The sequence below is a fragment of the Anopheles ziemanni genome, chromosome 3 (assembly GCF_943734765.1).
Source record: "Anopheles ziemanni chromosome 3, idAnoZiCoDA_A2_x.2, whole genome shotgun sequence".
Classification (NCBI taxonomy): domain Eukaryota; kingdom Metazoa; phylum Arthropoda; class Insecta; order Diptera; family Culicidae; genus Anopheles; species Anopheles ziemanni.
Genome location: NC_080706.1, coordinates 94,103,772 through 94,124,564, shown reverse-complemented (window position 1 = coordinate 94,124,564; position 20,793 = coordinate 94,103,772). Strand labels below are relative to the sequence as shown.

At 46.4% G+C, this 20,793-nt stretch overlaps 1 protein-coding gene across 1 annotated transcript in view; it reads left to right on the top strand.

The window, feature by feature from the left end:
* The window catches only part of LOC131284089 (uncharacterized), a 55,170-nt gene that overhangs the window by 18,686 nt on the left and 15,691 nt on the right, over positions 1-20,793 (top strand). The window contains exon 2 of the mRNA XM_058312945.1: positions 17,994-18,383. Coding sequence (XP_058168928.1) covers positions 17,994-18,383 — 390 coding nt within the window. The remainder of the gene's footprint in view (positions 1-17,993; positions 18,384-20,793) is intronic.

Below are 20,793 nucleotides of genomic sequence, written 5' to 3'. Positions count from 1 at the left end.
CCCAAGGAAAAACCCACCAGATTTTTTTCTTTTCTTTAGCTCCCGATGCAATCAACCTTCCGTTTTGCTTCCAACCTCAATAGGAGAGTTTTGCTGTTGGCCCAAAGATTGGGCAGGGTTTTTGCCGAAGGCTGTAGGAAGACGACACGAGAATACATGCTTTGCTGGCGAATGCATTTTTACGCCCGATTGGATCTGCTAAGCAGCACGACGCGGAGTTTGAGGGAGTTTGAAAAGGCCTGTGTCCTTCTTTTATTCGGTTAGTTTCACCAACGAGTGGAACATCGAAAGAGATCCTTTCTAAGCTAACTCCAAAAGAAAGGTAGTTTGGTAGAGTGATAGGAAAACCGGACAGGAGCTCCGTTTCCTTGTGATGATTCGTCAAATATTTGATCTAATCGAGTACTCCTTTCCCAGTGCCGTTGGGCTGTGTTATTTGCTTGCAGTGGAGGAGATCGATTTTACTTTTCTGCCATACTCTTTTTTCCCCATCGTCACGCTACGCTCCATCGATGGTAAGCTGTGGAATTTTCTTTGGTTCGTTCGCCATTGACAAATTTCCGCTATAAATAGTACCGAGTGCTTCCTACAAACACCCTCCGGTTGGTAGTTGTCATGGCTGGCTGTCAATAGTGTAGTGTGGGCTGAACGTAACCATACGGATGGAGATCCCTAGACGGAGAATACAGTAAAAAAAAACACTGGAAAAAATACCCCGGATGGAAAACACAGCCCGAGTAAAGCAAACTCGAGCAAATCGAACGGCGCAAAAATACCAAAACATTGCGTTGAATGTACTCCACCGTACGGATGTCATTGTCCTGTTGCTTGTTGGGGGGCGTTTATGTAGAGCCTCATCGTACCCATGGGCGACTCATCGAGCCGATACATCGCAGTTTATTGAAATGCTAATATTGACTTTCACTGAAACCGATCGCGCTTGCATGCGTTAGAAATGAAAGTAACATACAGGGTTTCGATCCACATAATGGAATGTTTCAATAGGTAGAGAGAATAATTCAAAAGCATAAGGGATATTTTCAATCGGTTGAGAGAACTTTGCAATCATATGGGGGAATGTGTCAGACAGGTAGTGGAATCGTGCATATCCACCGGGGGTTTTGCAACCCCTTTCGGGAGTGAGCTGCTAATTTCACAAAACTCATCGTTTGTATGCCAAAGAGTGATATAACTTTGGATAATTAAATATTTGAAAAACGTATAAGTTGTTTTCTACTAAACTACAACAATATTCTCCGATTTTTCTGCAATTTTTCCACTTTTTACGAGCGGTTCGGTCAATCAATCGATCCGCTGAGGATCGGTGTGATAACCGATGTGAGGTGCTCAACGTTTATCGTTCCAAATTCGTTGCTTGACACACGGGTATAAACTAGTGGATGCAAAAATCGAAAACACAAATTTCAATAAAATTAATAGACGACTAAAAATACATTGTGTAACTAATTTACTTTTCTTGCGTAAACGTACAGGGGTGGATTCCCTATACTATTGTTACAAAGTTCTCTCAACCGTTTGAAAATATCCACTGTGCGTTTAAAATGTTCTCCCTACCTATTGAAACATTCCATTATATGGATCGAAACTCTGTAAAGCATTCGTGTTCGTTGTCTGATTCCATGCTGGTTGTGGGTGTATAAGCTCATAAGTCACACCCACTCAGCGGTGTCTTATATAAGCTGATAACAGTTCTCTTCAGGAAAATTGGAAAACTTTTCTTTAAGCATTAAATTAATAAAACGGAATTAACGTACTTTTCTTGGTGCATTACTTTTCTTGAGTATCCATCCATCACGTTGTTGGAGTCTTTCGAGCAATCCTTTCATATTTCATCCACCAACGAAAAAGGATGGTCGTTGAATGAAGTAAAAAAGGTACTGCGAATGTGATACGATTTACCTTGTTGTTTTCCCGGTGCAAGGATTGCTTCGTCCTGAGGAAGAGCTCACCACCACGCACGGACGTGGGAAGGGACAAAGGCACCGAAACGCACATAAATTGCGATCGTAATAATTTATAAGATTTTACTGTCGGATCCTTTGATTTCGGATGTGATCCTTTTTTTTATTTTTCGTCTGCGTCCGCTTCCTTGTCCCTTTCGTTCGCTCGGACCAAGGATATGTGGGGCTATTTAGTGTGCGTACGTGAGTCGTGAGTCCTGTTTCAGTGGTCGTTTGCTGGCGAAAGTAGTGTGTGGTAGCCTCCGGACGTCCCTGAGGTACAATCTTGAACGAGTCTTGAGAATGTCCTTTCTGCAGCCTTTCCTTTCTGCCTGGGAACGGGTTCAGTTTCGGGGGGCGTGGAGCTGGTTATTTCGTTATCTTCGAAATCATGTGTCTTGAAAAAGGGCACATCGTAGTGACAGACGGGAGTCGCCGTGATTTCCAACCTCTTCAGCCAAGGATATTCCCAAAGGCAGCCAGCAGCGACCCAATCAAGCAGATACAATTAATTAGAAAATTTTATTGTTTTTCCCTAGACTTTCATCTCGGGTACGGACATCGATTTCCACCGATAAAACCGTTTTTTCCCACTCGCTGAACACATGTTTTCGTTACACTTTGCTCTCGTTCACATCGCCTCCGAAGGGTTTGCCTTTCAATTTTCTCGATTTTTCCTTCCCGGCCCGTTGTCGCAGCAGGTTTCGCTTTTTCCCGCTGTGGCCACTGAAGGAGACTGCGCATCAGGAAGCGTCGTGTTTCCGCCCCATACACCGGACATGCAGTGACATTTTAATGGCCAAGGGATGAGGCGGATCAAATTGCTCTCGAATTCTTTCGAAGATGCTTCCACACGGCGACGCCCTCGATGCAACTTTTCGGATGCAATTTTAAGCCACCACCACTACCGCAGGGAAACTTCCGAAAGAATATTCGGTCCCTCGGGTGGAACGAAGGACCGAATTTCGTATGCAGAGATCGAAACAAAAACCCTTCCCCCATTCCGGACTGAGTTCCTCCCCCGTTGTGCCGTAGGGAAGATGGAAAAAAGGATCCGTAAGGATTTAGGTGGTCACTTCTGTCTCGAACTTCCGAGTCGAGACGACTTGCCCCCCCGGTCGGGTGGAGAGATGGGTTTGGCATCGGTTGCATCCGGTCTCTGACCATGACGTTCGAGCGGAGCAAAAAGGGCACATGATTAATTGTTGTTTTGTGCTGCACGAGACATGCACTTGTAGAAAGCCACATTGACAAAAAAAACCGTCCGAAACGTAAACAACATAAAATACACATAAAATATTGCGACGATGCTTACGATGGAAAATTGATCACGTCTAAGGTTGAGTAGATTCCGTACTTTAGAACATTGAAGCTGTTAAGCCGTAGCTATTTCTTGAATAAAAATTCTTTTCGCAAATTAAATCAGTGACTGATGTACATATGGATCTACTATTCAATCATTCTTGTTATCTAAATATGGAACACCTAACCATATATCAAGAAAGTTCCTATAGCAATATGTAAAAGCTTAACCATCAGATACTTTCAGCTCCTCAATAACAAACTGGAGCCATTATCCTTTAAGACAGCATAATAGAAAAGGAATCTATCGAACTCCCAATAAGTGGAAGGATGGTTCATTAATCCTTGTTTTCTCCCAAAGTCCTCCCGCATTCAATCATTCATCCCCCTGTCAAGTATAAAAAGGTGGAGAATGGAAGGAAAAATCGTCGCTAGAATGAAATCGTACGAAATCTGATATATTGGCTTTTGATACCGAACAATCAAAGTCAGTTAATTTCGGGAGCATCCGACGCCTTCCGTAGAAGAATTAGTGTGGACGCTTGTAGATAAGAAAACTAGGAAGGACTGGGCATGTCTCATGTACCGTCCGCTCACCGATACCGGGTAATTATCTTGTTTCGGTTCCACTCGCCAACCATAACTCAAGTCGTTCGGAGTTATTTTGGGTTTGGTTTCGTTCGGAGAAAAGGGCAGAATCGCGCGGCGACGAATATCGGGAACCGATGCGACGACGCGGGACGCAAGCAGCAAACCGCAGCGCGCCAGAGAGTTCATAGTAATCTTCCCAGCATCATCATCTTCATCATCATTAACATCGGCAGCGTCGCGCGCTGCTACATCGATTCCCGGGACTTATTCGACCGAATACCCGGAGACCACCCAGATCGCGCTGGAAATTCGTCCTGCTGTGAAACCAACCATTTACCATTCCACAAATTTTGTGCTCTTTGAGGAATTCAGAATGCCTGAAGAAGATGTTTCCCGTCTTTGCCTTTTGTTTCAGCTGAATATGAATCGACTTGGTGCTTGAATCGGTCCAAACATTCCCGCTCCGAGGGCTTCGACTACTTGAACCTTGCAGCCGTCTCTAATGTCTTCGCAGTGATCCCGAAATGATTGTCCGAAAACAACCATCACAAGTGCCGGCAGAAGACTGCTGCACTCGGAGTGAAAATGCAAATCCCGGCATGTCGTGGCGGACCCGGAGCTCTGGCGACGATTGCGTTATGAAAATGTCAAGTGCTCCAGGGTCTCCGGCCATTGTCGGGCGCAGGGGCGGTTTTTGTGTCGGCAAAACTACAAATATTTGGACCTGTTAGCCTATAATTTATGCCTACGACCTACGCCCCGCTTGGGCGCCCTCAGCCCGTGTGTGTGGGCATCGAGAGCGTTCGGTCCGTCTGTCTCGATGTGCGGACTCGTCTGGGATTGGACCTTCTGCAATTAGCCAGACTCCGCAGGACACACCGTCCTTCACCGTCAGGGAGGCAATTTGTAGATCCTAGCCGTATTTCGTTTGCGCTTCAAATTTGCGACGCCTAACAAGCTTGCACGGAAGTTCCAGTGCGTGTCCAAATGTGTACCACTCCCTTACATCTACCGGATGTGCAACATCTTCGACAACTGACTTTTGCAGCACCAATTAGTGCTGCTCTTCGTCGATTCAGGGATAAAGATCCTCAAGAACTCATCGAAAAACGGGTGATAGAAGCGTTCAATTAAGTTCAAAACTATGTTTCTATGGGGTATTGGAACCGAACCGTGCACCGTTGGTTAATGTACCATTTCCGTTGACCTCAAGAGCCGTGAAGAGATAAAAAGTAGAGAACATGACCATCCCGGGATGCTTTTAGTCAGCGAAGGTTTCAAACGTTGAAAGACTGATATCTTTTCCGTCGCAACACTTAAAGTGTGACCCATTATTTGGAATTCATTGGTTTCTGTTCTATCTGTTCGACCTTCTGAAGAAGCAACCATTTTAATGTGTCTCTTTTTAACTCTTTTTCAGGTATATATCACCATCCAGAGCTGACGAAACAGATGTCCTTACAGTTCAGACTAGTCCAGAATGGAATTGGTAACAGTACACCTTCTTATCTGTTGTTTGAGACAACTCCAATATTTATTCTGAAAGTGAGATAGTTTTATACATTAGAAGTTAATCAATTGAAGTAAGAAATTTGGTCAATTACAGTACTTTCTTGCAAAGTTTTGCTTCGCTTACATTCTCTCTCGGTTTATGAAATCCTCTTCTGCTACAGTTTAGCCATGGATCCGGCGAAGTTGTTTCTCCTAATGACAGTCGCAATTAAAAGTTCGAAGAACACAGAATTCTCGAAAGTCGAAGTTGGCTTGAAGACGGTCCTCATTAATGTTTCGTAACGGTCATCGTATCGATCCGCATCATTGTGGTCAACTTTTAATCGTTTCTTGAAATTGTTTTATGTGGTTAGGCCTTTAATTTATGTAAAAATCATTTTTTAAACCTTTTGGTGTAGAAGTTCTTCGTTTTTTCCCTCGGAAGACAAAATTGAATTTGTTTTTGAGCTTACCAGATACATATTGCGACCAGCTCTAGTAACGACGACTAGCGATAAGTGAACCAGTTGAGAAGTTACTCCCCTTTTGCTGCGAATGACGCAAGCAAAAGTACGAGGGGGAACCTTTTGCGCTGCGTTGGAGAAAAGCTGGAAAACTTTCCATGTTATTCAAACAAAACCCAGGCCGTCGTTTCCCAAACACCCCGACACTCGGAAGCCTCGGAAAGGAGGAAGTCAGGCGGATTGTTACATAAAAATAACTTTAAACCATAAAAACAATTCCTGACTGATGTCGGACCCCGGTTTGGGATTGGGAACATTCCTTGCTTTCGCTTATCGCTCCTTTGGGGGTGTTCGTTTAATGCGGATGGAAACGGACTCTTCTCTCTTGGTACTTGCTCCCCCCTTCAATCCTGTTGCCAAAAAGGAAACCTGAAAGCAAAAGTGTGGTTGCTTTCTATTATAAGGGACGCATTTGCGGGGGATGAAATTCAGATATGAAAGATGGGCACGTTTTCGGTCTTCTGCCGAGGGGTTAAGTTTTCTTTTCCACATAATGAAGGTGTCTTCTTAGGCTGAGCAAACAGATGTACTTGCCACGCACACTCTTGGTTCCCTTTTCCACCCGTTTTTCAGACAGGATGATGTACTCCTGGCAAAGGAAAGGCTTCCTATTGGTATCCGCCACAAGAAACAAATCGACATCGGACCAGATTTTGATGAAAAAGCAGGCAGCTTGTGGCTTTTCCCCGGCCGATGTCTTCGATCCAGCTCCAAGTCGTAAAAATCCGCCCCGTTTCTGCCCGGAAGGAAGCCTAACGCCGCCCTACGGCAAACGGAAGTGCCACCCTTATTTATTACTTTCCATATCGAAAAACGACAAATTAAAGCCTCTATTGACGCAGGCTTGTCGATACGCGATGTTGTCGATCCAAAACCCGGCCGAGGGGGGGGCGAATGTTTGCGACAAACATAAGGAGCAGCCACCTTCCGCCCACCCCCGGGGCGAGAAAGGTCTTTGACTTCCCGCCCGCTCAAATGGTTTCTTGATGTATTTTCACTTCATCGAATCAATAATACGGCAGGCAGGCAACCGAAGTTCTATGTCTCTCTGCTGTAGGATTTTCTTGGCCCGCTGTTTGCTTTTACGACTACGCGACTCGTCGTTGCCGAAAGGTTACGATTTTCTTATTGATTTTACGCTTTTCTTTACTCTGTTTACCATCTGAAGCCGCTTCGGTGGAAGCTTTCCCTTAGAAACACTGATATTATTTTGCCTTTCGGTCGCGATTGATAACGTGACTTTTCGCTCGCATAACACCGTATCGTTTGCAGATGCGGGAAAAGGAGTTAGGGTGAAATGAGTATTTCGAATGGAAAATCATTACAATTTACGTCAACGCAAGCAACGCTTTGGGTAATTAATATTTTACTCGAAATCTTGAGAGACTAGTTTTACGAGTTTTAAAGAACGGAAACAATTTCAGTTTTTCTCAATATTGTGAAACATTTTGTCAATCATTATAGGGTTTAATAGCGAGAAAATAGTATGAAGAGTGAATTAAGAGGTTCAATAAAAGATGAGAGCGTTATATCTGGCACATTTCCTTCTTCCCGACTTTTGCACACGACAGGTCGTTTATATTTTCGCATAATTTACTTCATCTTTCAATTCAATTTTCTTTCCCTTTTGTTGGCTATTATTATTAGCTAGGATTCTTAACGTCGTGTACTTTCTTCCTACCGAATACCAACTCCATTCTAGCATGTCGTTACGGTGCTCTACGAAGCAACCCTCATGTTTCTTAGACGATTATGACATAGAATAAAATAGGTGCTGCTTCGGAAGGCCAAGGAAATATCCTTAATGTGTCTAGGTATTACTTGCTTCATCGAATTGGCAGGGACGTTAGGTCTTTAACTTTTAGAGACCTATCCGGGGTAAAAATATCCTCTTGTGGAAAGGTTTGATAGGAATTGTTCTTGTTGAAGTTCATTTCTATTTGGAAAGGTAGCCCTAGTTTCCCCCTTTTGCCATCACACCGAAACGCTCGAAGATTCCATGTTTGAGTTGAAACGTGTAAGATATTTTCCACTGTTAAATAACACCACACCCCGCTCTCTTCTCATGTAGTGTGGGGTAAAATGGGAAAATTACAACGAACCCAATTGGGGCACGAAAAGTGCCAGAACACCATCTTCTCGCCGATCCCCATTTAGCTCCGCTCCGGTTTTCCTTACCTGTGGATGCAGCGCTAAAGTGCGGTCTGCTAAAGGGGTTGAATGTCTGCGATTCACTTGCAAGCGAGATTTACCCGCCCAATGGGCCATGTGGCTCCTCGGCGTCCGACCCTCACGTACCCACTCCTGAAAGGGTTGTATTATTTTACATTTTAAATAAGAACTACATTTTCGCAGTCTTTTTCGCATGACAGCATTCTCCCGAGCATTGTCATAGAGACAATCCGGCTTCCAGACGGTGGAAAATAGAAAATTTCCTTCGTCCTGGTGTAAGTCGTCTCCTTTGTGCCACTGGGGGGTTTGTCTCCCAATTTTCTGCAGCTTCTCCAACGTCGTCTCCCGGTCGTCTGCGGATTTTATATTTGTGCGCATTAAAGTCTTGCCTCGGAAGGTTTTTTGCTAAGAATGTGTGAGGCGCCCGATTCTGACATGTTTTATGGTCGATCGTCGGTCGCGAAAAGCGGTCGCTTGCTGCACCTTAAGGGAGATAGGGGGAGCCGATGCAGTTGCTGGGAATTAAGCTGCTGAGAACGAGACGAGACATACGTCGCGGTCGGTAGATGGATAGCTAATCTCGAAATTGAATGCATTCTGTGTGCGGGGGATATATCTCGGCCATTTATTTAGCGTTCCATTTTTATGAACCACTCGAACTCCCTCCCCACGGAACGCCGGAAAGCGGTTTTTTTTGCTTGGGGGAGGAACCATTTTTCTTCTACGTGATCCTTACGTCCATTACGAGGCAATCACCTCGTGCACACACAGACTCATTTGCAAGTGTAATGATCCGTCCGGCAGGGTCATAACCATCGGAACTAATCCAACTAAGAGCCACCCAAGTCCCCTCCACCCACCCCTCGGGGTTTCTTTTTTTTCTTGGTGGAAGCTCATCGGAAAAGTGCAAAGAAACGACGGCTTTCGACGTATCGCGTAACTTCACTTACGCTCGCTCGCCAACCGGGCTGCAATGCATTAAGACCCCGCTAAATGCCTCCCTAATGCCTCCGAACAAGTGTTTCGTCGAGCCCTTATGGGTACACATTTCCCGCTTGTTTTTTTTTCTTCTTCCTTTTGGTTCGTTCCAGACAGCGAGCGTTACGCAACACGCGGAAAAAAAACACTGGTACAGTTCCGTGGTTCTGCTCGGAGAAAGTGTTCTCGAGCGGTATTTGCTTCCCGTTTCGTGTTTTTTCCCTTTTTTTTGTGGTTGTGAAAGCCACACACATTAAGGCAATTATAGGGCAACTGCTTTTCGTGACATAATTGTGCAGCGAAGTGGATTGATGATGGAAATGTAACGCCAATGCGTTACAACCCCCCCGTTCATGTGGAATTAAAACTCGAAATGAGTTGATTCTTGGCAACGAAAAAGAATTCTGGATCTACGATTTTTCCAACGTCGAGTAAAATCTCACCTCTTAGGGGGGAGGAAAATTTGGTCGACGACATTCGAAACACTTCACGTGTACGCCTTCCCAAGCGTGACGTTGGCCGTTGCCATGGATTACCCATCGCCGTCGGGGATAGTCGGGACGTGCGTGTGTGTGTGAGTCGCTTTTCCAGCGACGATTTTCTTTGTCTGGTGCAGTGCTCCCCGGGTCACTTTTCCCCCCTGATGCCGGGTGCCGCCACCGCCGCTCCTGTTGATCTGTTTTCTTTCCCACTCGTTCTGGAGCGTTTCTCTCTCCCGTTCCAACTCCACACGTTTCCGACGACGTTGAAGACGGAGATGGTTTGTGACGCGCATCCACTGGCCATTTTTCGACCTTTTCACCATCTCCATCTTTGCCTCGCTCTACCTTTGTTTCTCCGTTCGCCGTGTGTTCATTTTCCTGTGTTGGATTCTGAAACATCCCTTTCGAAAAACTGTCGTTTTGTACAAGAAAAAAAAACCCTCCATCATGGTCTCTCCTCGACGGGAGTTTTCTCTCTTCCTTCGTGTTCTCTCTCTCCCGACATGTTTCCTTTTTTTTTGTCCAACCGTCGTTTCGTCCTTCGTTCGGTTGGCGGTTTGTGTGCGGTTATGTTTTCCCTTGGCTTGGCGTACGCTACGGGGTTTTCCAAGCAAGCCACGCGACCAACCGACCGAAAAGGATACCCTACCTTTCACGCACACACACACAGGCGGAGAAATCCTTTTTGGACGGAAAACACACACACCAACGAAGGGATGGCATATTGACACGAACCGTTCGTTCTATTCCCTGCTTCGGTTGGACGAGTTCGAGTCGAGAGCAGCATGTCTTTTTCTCTCCCTCTCTCGCTGGCGAAGACAGGCACTTCTGCTGCTGCTGCTGCTGCGTTCAACTTCTTGGTCGGGGTTAGTTGTAATTCGGACGGACGCAAGTCAAGACGCGTGTCAAGACAATCGGCGCACGAGAACCTCTTCTCTTTTCTTGTAAATCGCGTAATTTTGGGTCGAACAAAGCAAAACCGGGCGGGGAAGGAAAGTGTGCCTCTCGTGCCCCGAAAGGGTTTTAGGCGAAAGGAGGCCCCCATCCCACCTTCCATTTCTCCCACAGTGCGTGAGTAGTACACAAGGTGGTAGTAGTATTAAGTAGTGACGGTGAAGCGAATCGCAAGGACGTCGCGTGGCAACGGGGGGAAAATTGTAACGATTAAATTGCCCGATAAGTTCTAGAGCACCGTGGGATTGTTGTCGGGTTTTTCCTTGCGTCTCCTAATAATAGTAGAAGCTATCGATCACCGGGTGCTAAAGAGAGTAAAAGAAAAATAGAGTGAGAGTGAGTGAGAGTGGTTGACTTTCGCAGTCCGAAGGTTGGCGTGTTTAATTTGCATAAAATAGTAATGAGTTATGTGGGGCGGTGTGTAGAATAAAACAAAGAGCTTTTCGTCCGATCCTCCGAAAGCCATCCCCGGAAAGCTTCCGTAGTGGAAAGTGTTGTGTAATGTTGTGGTGATAAGCGCAATAGAAGAAGAAGAGTTCAAACACGGCAAGTGGAGTAAAAGTATTGTGTGATAAACATTGGGAAAGAATAAAACATTTTTATTCAAACGTCATAAGGCTATAAGGCGAGGCGTCGGCCTTATCCTTGTCCGAAGGAATTATTGGTGTGCTCCTGTGCGTCACTGTTGACGAGGGGAAGTTTTGTCCCCCCCTGGGAGTGTTAAAAAGGATACCGTCACACCACACGCCGGTCAGGAGGAAAACACCCACACGAGATGGGAGCGAGAAGATAAATCGGTGAAGTGGAAAGCGAAAGCACTGATAACACACGGACGGACTAGCCGTCGAAAGCAAACACACGCACAAACGAACACTTACACACACAAACACACACCAAGCATCGAGTGGGAGGCAGGCGCGTCAGTCCGTCCGCCACCCCCTCCCCATACCAGCCAGCATCATCGCGTACCCACGAGACAACCGTCAACAACGGGCAGCGGCCGCCAACGGCATCGGCACCAACACCACCACCGAGGAGATGTTGCTATTTCAGATACTAAAGTATTGATTTTCATCTCCCCCTCGTACTTTTCATTTAGTTTTGCTAAAAACCTCCCTTCATGCGACGAAAAAAGAAAAACCGTATAAAGTCTCATACACACGCACACTTGCCTATTAGGTTCGTCCTCGCCACCCAACTCCTCGCACCCATACAACCGCATAACGGGCAGCATCAGTAGCATAGATGTACGCACATAATACACCCCCAGAGGTGTGCGCACATGCGAAGACTCCATTTGCACAAAACGCCGACTGTTTGTTATCCTTTTGCCCCAAAAGCGACTCTTTTTTTGTTCGGTTGCTGCTGCTGCAAATGTGTCTGTGACTATCGCATTTAAGGATGAAAAATATTGCGTGTGTGTGTGTTTTTTTTTAATTTTGTGACGTTACTTCAATATTTAGCGTTTGTGTGTGTTTGCTTTCATGTTAGTTTCATGTTTTTTTTTTTACTATGTTGCAATCTTTGTAATTGTGTGTTTTGTTTTTGCGTAGATTTGCTTTTACGATTTTTGTTTTGCTGCAAAGAACATTTGAACTTTGGTTTTGTATCTCAACCGTGTGCTTATGTTTATTAATTACGTTATTTTTTACAGCTTCAGCAACATTACCTTTGTTTTTGCCAAGTATACCCCGTGTTAGTGTGTGTTTTAGAGCAATAGAGCGGAAAGAATCACTATTAACAGACTTCATTCGCAATGGAAGGTTAATTAGACAATTCTTCCGAACAGTGCTTTGGTTTAGTTGTTCTGTTTTCCGTGTGTGTGTTTGTGTTTTGTTTACGTTTTGTGTGTTTAAAAATTCACCCAACAGCACCATGATCATTTGTATCTCCGGATTCATTATCGGTGGAAGGTAGTTTTCTTTTATTTTTTTGCTATTGTTTTTATTTCTTTTTACACGCCACATTTATTTTACAGCATTTTATACTTCTTTCTTCGATATTGCCGTCCCCTCGAGAGAATGTTCTTGGCGTTTTTTATTTAATGGTTGACTTCATTCTGTTAATTTGCCCCCCCTCGTTCCTTAATTCAGCGACCCAATGGCACACATTAACACTTTACACTTGCGTGGACGGCCATTGCTCGCATTAGCTGCTTTCCACCTGAGAGCTTTCCATGAAAAAGTTCTTCACCAAAGTACGTAAAAGTACGGACCGTGAGACTGAATATGGTGCAGAGGGTTTGCCGTATTTTCTCGCCTTTTTTCAGTTCGACGCACAACCCAGCTGGATTAAAAACACTTCATGAGGGCACGCGTGTTCGTGTGGAAGAGCTTCACGGGTTTATGATGGTTTTTTTAAGTCCTTTAAGGGACGCTCCTTTCCTGTCGAATTAAATGAAGAGCATTAAAAAAAAGGCCGACCTCACTGAACTCGTGCGTATTAACATATTTTAAAACAAACTTTCAACGTGCGCACAACGTATGAGAGTGGAAAACTGAATATACACACACAGAAGAAAAAAAAACTTTATGGGAAACAATAACTCGTGCGCTTCGGGGCAAATAAATGTAGTTTCCCTTTTTCCACCTTTGCCCCCGTCGGGTTCTTATACCATTTGGGATTCTCCTGCCTGCGGGCAACATGATCACCCTATCTAGGGAAACTCAATTTTCATAATTTTCATCCCACCCCTCCTCGCTTCACCTAGTTTCACCTGAAATGCTTCACCAAGGAAACGTTCGTTCTCGGGATTGTCCAAAAGTAAATCTGCCCAGTCACGCTAATAAGCGATCCGCCCGAAGCGGAGTATGTTTTCTCCCGTGGTGTTTGTGTGTGTGTGTGCGTCCATCATTTTCCGGAGTACCGGAAACGGATTTTCGGGGCCCCTAGAAATTCGCTCGTTCCCTCCGCCGCATCGTTATTTCCGTTTCAATTTCTGCGCTCTCTACCCCTTGGCATGTAAATTCCTCCATTCTGTTATGCAATTCCTGGCCCTTGGAAAGGGGGACTAAAAACCCTAGGAAACATTCCAAGAAAGCCTGCCAACGACAGTGAGTCGGGACGAAGGATAGGGAGTGCCTCCGCGGTGTATAAAAAGGTGACATTTGTGACAAGGGGACGCCTTTGGTGACACGATGTAATGGGGACATGATTTTCGGCAAACATAGAGAGGGCGTCCAGTAGGAGGATTGGGTTTCGGAAATGTAACTACAATGTTGAAAAAACAAGCTGACCTTTAGTCTGCTGATAGGAAAAAAGTATTGTTGTCTCATGATGAACGTCTCGTGACGTCTGGTGGGTGTCCACGACTCTCTATCACCATCCGAGCTCTGAAACACAGACGCAGCAAGGACTTGACCACTCGAAACACGCGCGTTTGTCCCATAAAATACGCCCCCTTGACTACACCCTTATGGCGCGTGTAATGTCCCCGAACGTCGAATGTCCAGACTGCAACAAAGCTCTCGGAAAAGGGAAAAACGAAATCATTCACTATGACGCGCTAGGGGCGTAAAGCAACCGATGAGGGACGAAAAAAAAGAACGCTGGTAAAATTATGACTGGCTTTTCCGTCGCGCCAGCGTTTGTGAACGTCGAATGTGTGGAGGCATCGCCGACATAACGCCCAGACAGTTGGAACCGGGAGCCAGTCCTCCTTCCATAACTAACGAGGGCTACGGCATGAACGCGCAAAACGCTCGTAAAATGGCAATGTAAAAGCATTAGCGAGTGGTCGCCCTGTTTTCCATCCCGTGGGGGGAAAAAGGGTTTTTCCACGGTGTGTTGTGGTTGTGTTGGTTTAATTTCCGTTTGACTGCATTTTTGCAAACTGACCAAATGAATTATCGCACCAAAAATCCTCCAGATTGTGTTAAATTGGATATACTGCTGGTTCTTTCCTTCGGCTTGAGTGTATTTTTAAAACGTTCAACTCATGACGCTCTTGCACCTGGTGCGGGTTTCCACCGAGTCGATGACCTGATGATTTCTTAACCAGCGGGTGGAAACATTTTTCATCGCTTCTTTCAACCGTTTGTGAACATCAGCTAAAGAACCTCATTGCATAAATTTTTTCTTTTCACATATGTCTTCCTCGGCGAGCCTGAAACATGATACACTTCTTCGTTTTCCACCCGGCGAAGAGGAAAAAAGCGGCGGCAGCGAAAGGGAAAATTATTTATTAATTCAAGCTTGGTTGATCAACTGGAAATATGGGATTGTTACTCTCCCTCGACGGGGTTTCGTCTCAATTGAGACGCCACCCAGTAAATCCATATTTAGTTCTACTTTGAACTTTTGATGATGATGGTTATCTCTCTCGGAATCAAAAGGAAAAACACACCCCGGGGTGCATTTCCCTCGCTTGGATCGGATTGAAATTTCTTCTTTTGAACCTTCGGAACCAGCTCCCTTTTATGGAATGTGTTTGTATAAAATGCTTGCATCATTACCTAGTTTTCGGTATGGACTTTGGCATAAGGAGCTATTTTTAGGAGTCCCTACCACACGGTGCATTTTCCTCCCGATTATGCCCTTAATTGCATTGCATGGTGTGGGGGAAGCAGCCGAGGGAAGTGATTCTTGTGAGGCGCAAGGGCATTTTATAACACATCAGAACATGTGTTTAGTGTTTTCATTAGCCTCTTTTTGGGCGCTTTTCTTGCCCAACCGTCTGTGCGCCCGCCCTAAAGTGCAGCGAGGCGTGTGGCGTCTTGAAGAACGAAGAAAAACGACCCGAACCGGAGATGAATGCGCCCGCTGTTGCTCATCCCATCGTGGTCCCATTTTTTTGAGACGGAACATTGCACTCGGAAGGGAACGTTGGAACAGTCTCTATCTGGAACGGTTTAGGGAACGTAAACAAATGTGCGACCGGCGAGCGTGAAGGAAAAACTCGCTTAGTTTCCACTTAATTTTGACGCGACGACGCGAAGCGGAGTTTTCGGGGAAGCGGCAGACGACGTCCATCTCAAATGTCTGTGAGCAGTCTGGCGAGGCGAGGATCGCGTCTTGCTTCCTCGGTTTTCCCGGCGGCTGTCTCGTGCAATAACCGCCTGTGGTGTGGTGCAGCTGCTTCTGTTCCCTGATATTTACAGTCCCATCCTCTGACCTCGTGTGGCATATGGTCAACGGCGAGACTCGGAGGGCAACGGCGCAGCAGGTAGTCCATCTGAATAAAAGAAAGGCAGCCACATACCACCACCACAGCAGCTGAGATTCATCTTCTTTGCCTTCCGCTGTCCATCTTTTCCTATACGAGGTTGGTTTTTCCTGGAAGGATTCGTTTCGTCGCGCGTATGGCGCGTGGCGTCGAGAGTAGCCTCTGGAGTCTGCCTGGATTAATATCGGGTTCCTCCGATCCGTGCTACCAACACTCGACTCGAGTTCGACTCTTTCCACTGAACGTCAACGTTGGGTGAAAGATTGCTTCTACTTCAACTTCCCGGCGAAAAATGGCTCGACTATCGATCGGCGAAAATCCCTACGTGCGTCATTCCAAACGAGCTTTTCCACCCCCGCAGAACACCCATCTCCGGAAGTGTGAAGAAAATTTCATTTAACCAACTTTTTCCACCCCACCCAACTCTCTCCCCCTAAGGGGACGAGGCGCAGAAAAGGGCACGCCGGAAAGATGGCCATCCATCGGAGGCAAAGATTAAGTTTTTCTCAACACTGCAGACAACGATCAACCAACCGGCCCTTTCGCTAAGGGAACGTGCTGAAATAGAAGCTGCTTGAATCCGACGAAAAAAGGAAGGAAAAACCTCTCGGAGAGAAAGAATGGTCAAAGATTTATCCCCGTCCGGTGGAGGAAAGTTTTCCAACTGCTTTTTCCAACTGCAAAATCGCTAGACAAAATGTAGTGTGAGCCGACACCAATACGCACCGGGAGTTGAAAACCATACGAACAAGAAGTACCATTGCTTTTCCTTCGATAAGTGCGCAAACATTCGTTTGGATGCATGAGTGTGTCCGTGTGGAAATAGTTTCGATTGAAGACGGCGAAGAAAACGAGAGCCTTGCGAAGCGGAAAACTTTCCTTAGGCAGGCCCATCTTCTGGGAAAACTTACCGCAAACTTTGCCTCATTGCGCTCCAGCTTTTCTCCCATTTTCCGACAGAAACGGTTCGAGGTGTGAACACACGTTATATGTCCCACGTGAGGCAAAGTGTTTCGGAAGGGCGACTTATCTTAGTTTTGTTTTGACACTTATGAAATGTTTTTCCACGCGCGTTCAAATAACATTCATGAGATTCCTTTCGAACCCTTCCGAAAGCTGTTCGGTTTGAGGTTTGTTCCGAAACAGGGAAAATATCAATCCTTTCCATTTCCGAACAAAACTCTCGTCATACATGATGCTCGCTTTAGGAGAACATTTATTTGCAATACACAGCTGATTTCTTGATTTTGCTTGCTTTTGCTTTTTCCAGACGCTATTTTCCGACGCGCTCAAGGATTATCTAGTATTACAACGTGTTACACTGTTTTCCAATTTAGAATAAATATTATAATCGTAGCCATTCTCTCCATAGATTGTGTGTTTTTCCCCCACGCCAGTCCCCTTTTTCTTGTCATGTCCTTGTCCTTCTAACGATGCAAACGCTTAGAGTGAAAAACTCGTTCTCCATACATTTATATTCCTTGTCTCGAGACGTTCCTTTGAGCGTTTGCGTCCGTCTGTCGCCTAGCGAAAACCAACCTATCCCTATCAGGCGTCACGGTTTGCATGCTTCGTCCGCATTATGTTCGCATTGTCACTTATAAAGCAGTCACGCAACTCAAAAATCATCCCCAGTCTTTCACAATCCCTCCGAGGGGCGAAGATTGCTTTCCTTTTACGCTTTCCTTTCTGCTAAATGGCAAAATCAATTCGCCTTCTTCGGAGAGTATGCTTTCAGCAAAAATCCTTCCGAACCGTTTTCCTTCACCTTTTCTTACACTTCCATTGTCCAGATGTCCTTTTTCCACTTCATTTGCTGACGGTGTCCGTTCTGTTGCCAACAACCTGGTGGTATCCTCACGGTTCCCTCCCCGGGGACAGATACGGCACATCGTCATGAAAGTCTGATTTAATTACATTGCATTTGTTCCTTCATGGACTGCTTTTCGGATCCCATTTCCCTTGCGCTCGTTTCTTTTGCCACTGCAGATATTTGAATTACCTGTCCTATCCTATCCCTTCCCGAAGGAAGTACCTCTGGCAAGATTGGACCGATGGGAAAGGATCCCTATTCCCGATTTTGCCCTTTTTCTTCTCCCGTGTGCAAAACAAAACATCTGCCCGATTTTCGTCCTCCTTTGCTTACACACCATCATTTCCCAGTTTGCCATTTTTCATGTTCACCTTTTCGTCTTGTGGTTCCACCATTTTAATCACCTTTTTCTCTCTCTCTTTTTATCTCTTTTTATCTCTCTTTTTTACGTTTTTATTTTTCGTTTTCATGTTGTGTGTTTGGTCCCGCGTTTTGTTTTCTTCTGTCACTGGACGCGATCACATCCCCTCCCACCGTGCATGATGATGGGTTCTCGAGTAGTTTCCCACAAAAAATCGATCGCCCGGCGCAGATCTACTCCACACACCATCACCATCCGAGCGGTGGCAGTGTTGCCAGCGCCAGTGGCAACAATGGCTTGTGCGGCTCGGTCGGTGGCAGCGGCGGCTCGTCCGCCGCCAGCTACGTGTACGTGCACCAGCAGCCCCAGCACCCGCACCAGCAGCAGCAGCTTTCCGCATCAGCACACCAGCAGCACTACGTGTCGCCGCAGCAGCTCACCTACCATCTGCACTCGGCCACCGGCGGCACCGGCAACAACGGCTACCACCATCACGGCTCGCACCAGAACATCGCGACACCGACGCTGCACAAGAAGGGCTCCATCCGCAGCAATGGCGATGTGCTGAAGCGGACACGTGTGCAAAATGCGTAAGTACCCCCCAACACCAACCAACCAACACACTGCGGGATCAACGGGACTCATTAGGAGGGTAAATTAAGATAAAAGCAACTGTTAATGAGCTCGAAACCACGAAGCGCTCGAACGTGTTCCCTCTCACTAGCTACTCATTCTCTTGTTTGGATGCCCCGGCCGATTAAGATCTGACCGGTTGATTGGCGTCCACACACCACGACGACTTTATTAAATTAAACACCCAGGTAAAAGGTGCGAGCTTTCGCCTTTTAGTGCGTTCTTCAACGAGGGCGTTTATAGTGGTTGCCAAAATTGCTCAACTTATGTTGGATTATGTCATAACACGACGCCGCTAATCGATAGAATCCAACGTTACGTGCTCTGAGGTGTTATGTAAAAGGTTCGGGAATGTGTGTTTGCCTCCGGTTCCGGTCGATTGAGCATCCTCGAAGAGCGGAAATGTCATCGAAGTACGTTGCCAAAAGTGTTACGTAATCGCATGGCCATCGTGGCGCCTGGAGCTATAGACACGGTACGGCCTTCTGCCTTCCCTACATAGACGTGACAAAAAGCTATCAGATTTGGAATGGTGGTTCACTAAAGTGTTAGCTATGGGAACCTTCCTTCGATGCGATCGTTATCTTTTGTGAATTACACGCTTTAGCTTTCAGAGGAAATGGCGCCTCAAAAGGCGATCAAACATTGTCCCGGTTGGTCTGACTTCCTGCATTTACTTTCCTTTTTTTTCCACCCCACACTAACACAATCGAAAGTGTCTCGTCGGTGGCGCCCAATGCAACAATGGATACTAATTACACCGTCTCTCGGGCCTTAGGAGAGGGGAGTGTTCTCTTCTCAGCGCTCGCAGCGGGCTGTAATTTATCACCCAGGCTCCGGGAGTGACAGACGACACTTTTGCGAAATCGTTGTCAACGTCGGGAGGCAACGACCTCGCACAAAACACAACCCCACACAACAGATACGGCCCAAAATGACAGACAATGCATTGCGGACACCATTGGTTCCTACCTCAATCCGTAGGTAAACGCTTTGTTCTATTGTTTTCCGGACAACTAGAAAGAGGACATTCATTCAACACTCTCCCGCGCGTAGAGCGACATCTGCCGGAGTGGTAGGGCAACTCGGGTGTTTGGCATTCTCCGCCGGAAGTAGTGGCTGTCGCCATGTTCCGTGGGCTTGCTTTAATTAAACTTCTCATGCACTGCTGGCTGTCCCGAGGAGGATGAGGAGGAGTGTTTTTGTCCAGTGAGTGTGATCCTCATTCGGGGAACTTAAGGGAAACCTAAGTGACACCGATGTTTGGTCGTTTGATGGCTGCCCGCCCTTTATTGGTGTCAGACTGGCGACGTCACCGTAGGCGTTCCAGTTCGTTCCAGCACAATCTGCACGACGAACCAACCTGACAACCCTCGCGAGGCGTCACCACCAACCAACCAGCACGCTGTCGTCAGCCAGTGTGAGTAAACACAAGTGCTGCTCTGGTGATAATGAAATGTTTTTGTTTTTCCTCCATCAAAATACGGAGAAGCACACAGTGGCCACAACAACAACAACAACAAAAAAAACCCCGTGTTCACGGAGACCCGTGAATCTGTTTTTTACAACACTATCTCTTTTCGGCACCCAACTCGTTTGAGTACCACGTACGCAAAATGTGTGGCCACTTCGGCGCTTCGGGTTGAATGATTTTTGTTAGCAACAACATCAAACCCGAAGTGTCCGCCGGAGATAAGTGAGGGATTCCTATTAGTGGCAGAGGACCGAACGCGGGGTTTTGGGGCGTCGTTGTTCAATAGCACATATTCTAACGAATGTGTTCAACACGCCACTCCAATCTGCGGAACACAACATGGCTGTGATAACACACGCGAACTCGCCGGTTCGGAGACCAATCTCCGAGTGTGTGTGTGTGTGTCTGTTTGCGTATCTCGGCCAGAACACACCGAACAGAGTGTGTTCACAAAATCTCTGCCCGTCGGCATCGCCATCACCATCACCGGGACACAACGGAGGCCCGAGTCCTCGAGTCCGTGGTGAAGGTGCTAAACGCTGGTCCGATGGTCGGCCTTTAACCGACCGGTAGGAGGAAGCTGCTGGGTACACCAGCTCACAATCTCTGTAGCCGTGGTGCCGGTCGGTGGCGGCGTCCTTCACGGAGTTCAGATTATTCGCGAGTGGTGGCTGCTCCAGATTTTTGCTGTCCAGTGTGTGTCGAATCGAATCTCTTTTCAGCACAACCTTCGATTTCTCCCGACAGTGGAATGTTTTTTTACAACAAAACCGTTTGATGCCTACGTGGCTATCAGTGTCGCGAGGGTTCTAGAGCTCTAGAGTGGGACACTTGTTTGTTTGTATCCTCTGTTTAACGTGATGAGTGCAAAACGATGTCGAAACAGGAATATC